This window comes from Anneissia japonica, unplaced genomic scaffold (genome assembly GCF_011630105.1).
Source record: "Anneissia japonica isolate Jap-2015-1 unplaced genomic scaffold, ASM1163010v1 scaffold324_len738069_cov173, whole genome shotgun sequence".
NCBI lineage: Eukaryota > Metazoa > Echinodermata > Crinoidea > Comatulida > Comatulidae > Anneissia > Anneissia japonica.
In genome coordinates this window covers 467,390-469,016 of record NW_022692196.1, presented here as the reverse complement: position 1 = coordinate 469,016, position 1,627 = coordinate 467,390, and the positions used below count along the sequence as shown (strand labels likewise).

General features: G+C 37.5%; 1 protein-coding gene across 1 annotated transcript in view; it reads right to left on the bottom strand.

Annotated features, from left to right (window-relative positions):
- The window catches only part of LOC117100198 (leucine-rich repeat-containing protein 15-like), a 43,420-nt gene that overhangs the window by 1,375 nt on the left and 40,418 nt on the right, over positions 1-1,627 (bottom strand). The window contains exon 14 of the mRNA XM_033239791.1: positions 59-219. Within this exon, the coding sequence (XP_033095682.1) occupies positions 59-219 (161 nt within the window). The remainder of the gene's footprint in view (positions 1-58; positions 220-1,627) is intronic.

The window sequence follows — 1,627 nt, the reverse complement described above, 5'->3', positions numbered from 1 at the left end:
TATATATATACATTAATTTTAGCATGTTGCCAATGTAGATATAAAAAAATGTTAATACCTTGTGGACAAGGGTTGCAGCCTATTCCCGATAGTTTCCCGTAAAAACCGGGAGCACAAGGCTCACATGTTGTTGTCGTGCACGTCATACCATAAAATGTCAAGTCACGATTAAAATTGGTGATATGAAATTTGATCTGTGTTTTATCAGTTAAGCACTTCCTAAATAAAAAAAAATGTAGTACAAGTAATACTATGACGCACATTACATCACATCTTAACATATAATATGTTGTTACCGGGGATGGCGCCAGGATTTTCTCGACGGGGAAGGGTCCTAGGTCCCCGAGGATTTTCTGGAGGGGGGGGGGGTCAGCTCTCCCCGACGGAAGGCCCTGACCCATCGCCCCCCCCCCCGCACTGGCACCACCCTTACAAGTTACATTCCTGTCCATTAAGTTCCAGATGCCATTTGGCTCTCCTTTCTCAAACATTAAACCATAATGCTGGTCAACACCGCTATATACGCGGTTTGGTGATTGGTAGGCGAGTTTATAACTTGTGAATTGTTATACGGATCCAATTCCTTTCATTTACTTGTCTTAAGATTTACTGTTTGTAGAGACTAGCTGTTTTAGTGCGGATACATTGCATGTTTTTCCGCATCTAATTCATGTTCTTTTAATTATGTTTTCTCCGGTCCTGTCCTGAACATTGGTCCAAGACTATCAGTAACGGGGTGCCGGTTCAAAGACCAAGAAAACTCACCCACCAATTGAGGGCGTAACACACACCACAAAGACTCTGCACGTAGCGGTGTTGACCAGCATTAAAATTCAATGCTTGAGAAGGGATAGCCGAAGTGCATCTGAAACGTTACATGTGTGTAACACCTTATAACACCGGTTTAACAATAACAAAATTATCCAATAAATATTTTTGACACCTGATGAGTTTATTTCCAAGTCATAAACAAGCTATTTTTAGATTTCAATTTTAGTGTCTATGGAAACAGCAAACTCTTCGCACGTCGCATGGCACTACACAAATGAATCGTACCCAACATTTAAATAATGGACTCTATTGATTAAAAAAAAAAAAAACATTTAAATAATGGACTCTATTGATTAAAAAAAAAAAAAAAAAAAAAAAATCAGAGACGGATACGGATACACATACACTTTTTCCATAATAAAACCTACGACTTCCGGATCACTTTTATCTTGTGTTGTCTTTTAGGCATGAAAATACCAATAAAAAGACGGTTAGGTAACCAATTGATTGTTTTAATACCAGTAAAGTATTATTTTAATACCACGAATCATTTTCCCCTGAAACATGATGAGGCTAGTCTGAATTAAATGGCCATCGTTCTTTATGGTCTAACCGATAGTGTTGTAGGACTTTATAATCGGAATATCCAAATTGTTTTAAGCCAATTATACATTGTTTTAATCGATTTTAACATGCAATGTATAATTTCTTCACATATATTCAATAATATGCCTATAATGGGTAATAATTCATCAGTTATTACTATGTTTAACGCGAAGGCGGATTGCAGAATGGATGGAGATTTAGCCGGACGTGTATCGTAGTGTCAAAAACGTCGTAATAAAGTGCTTGGTAG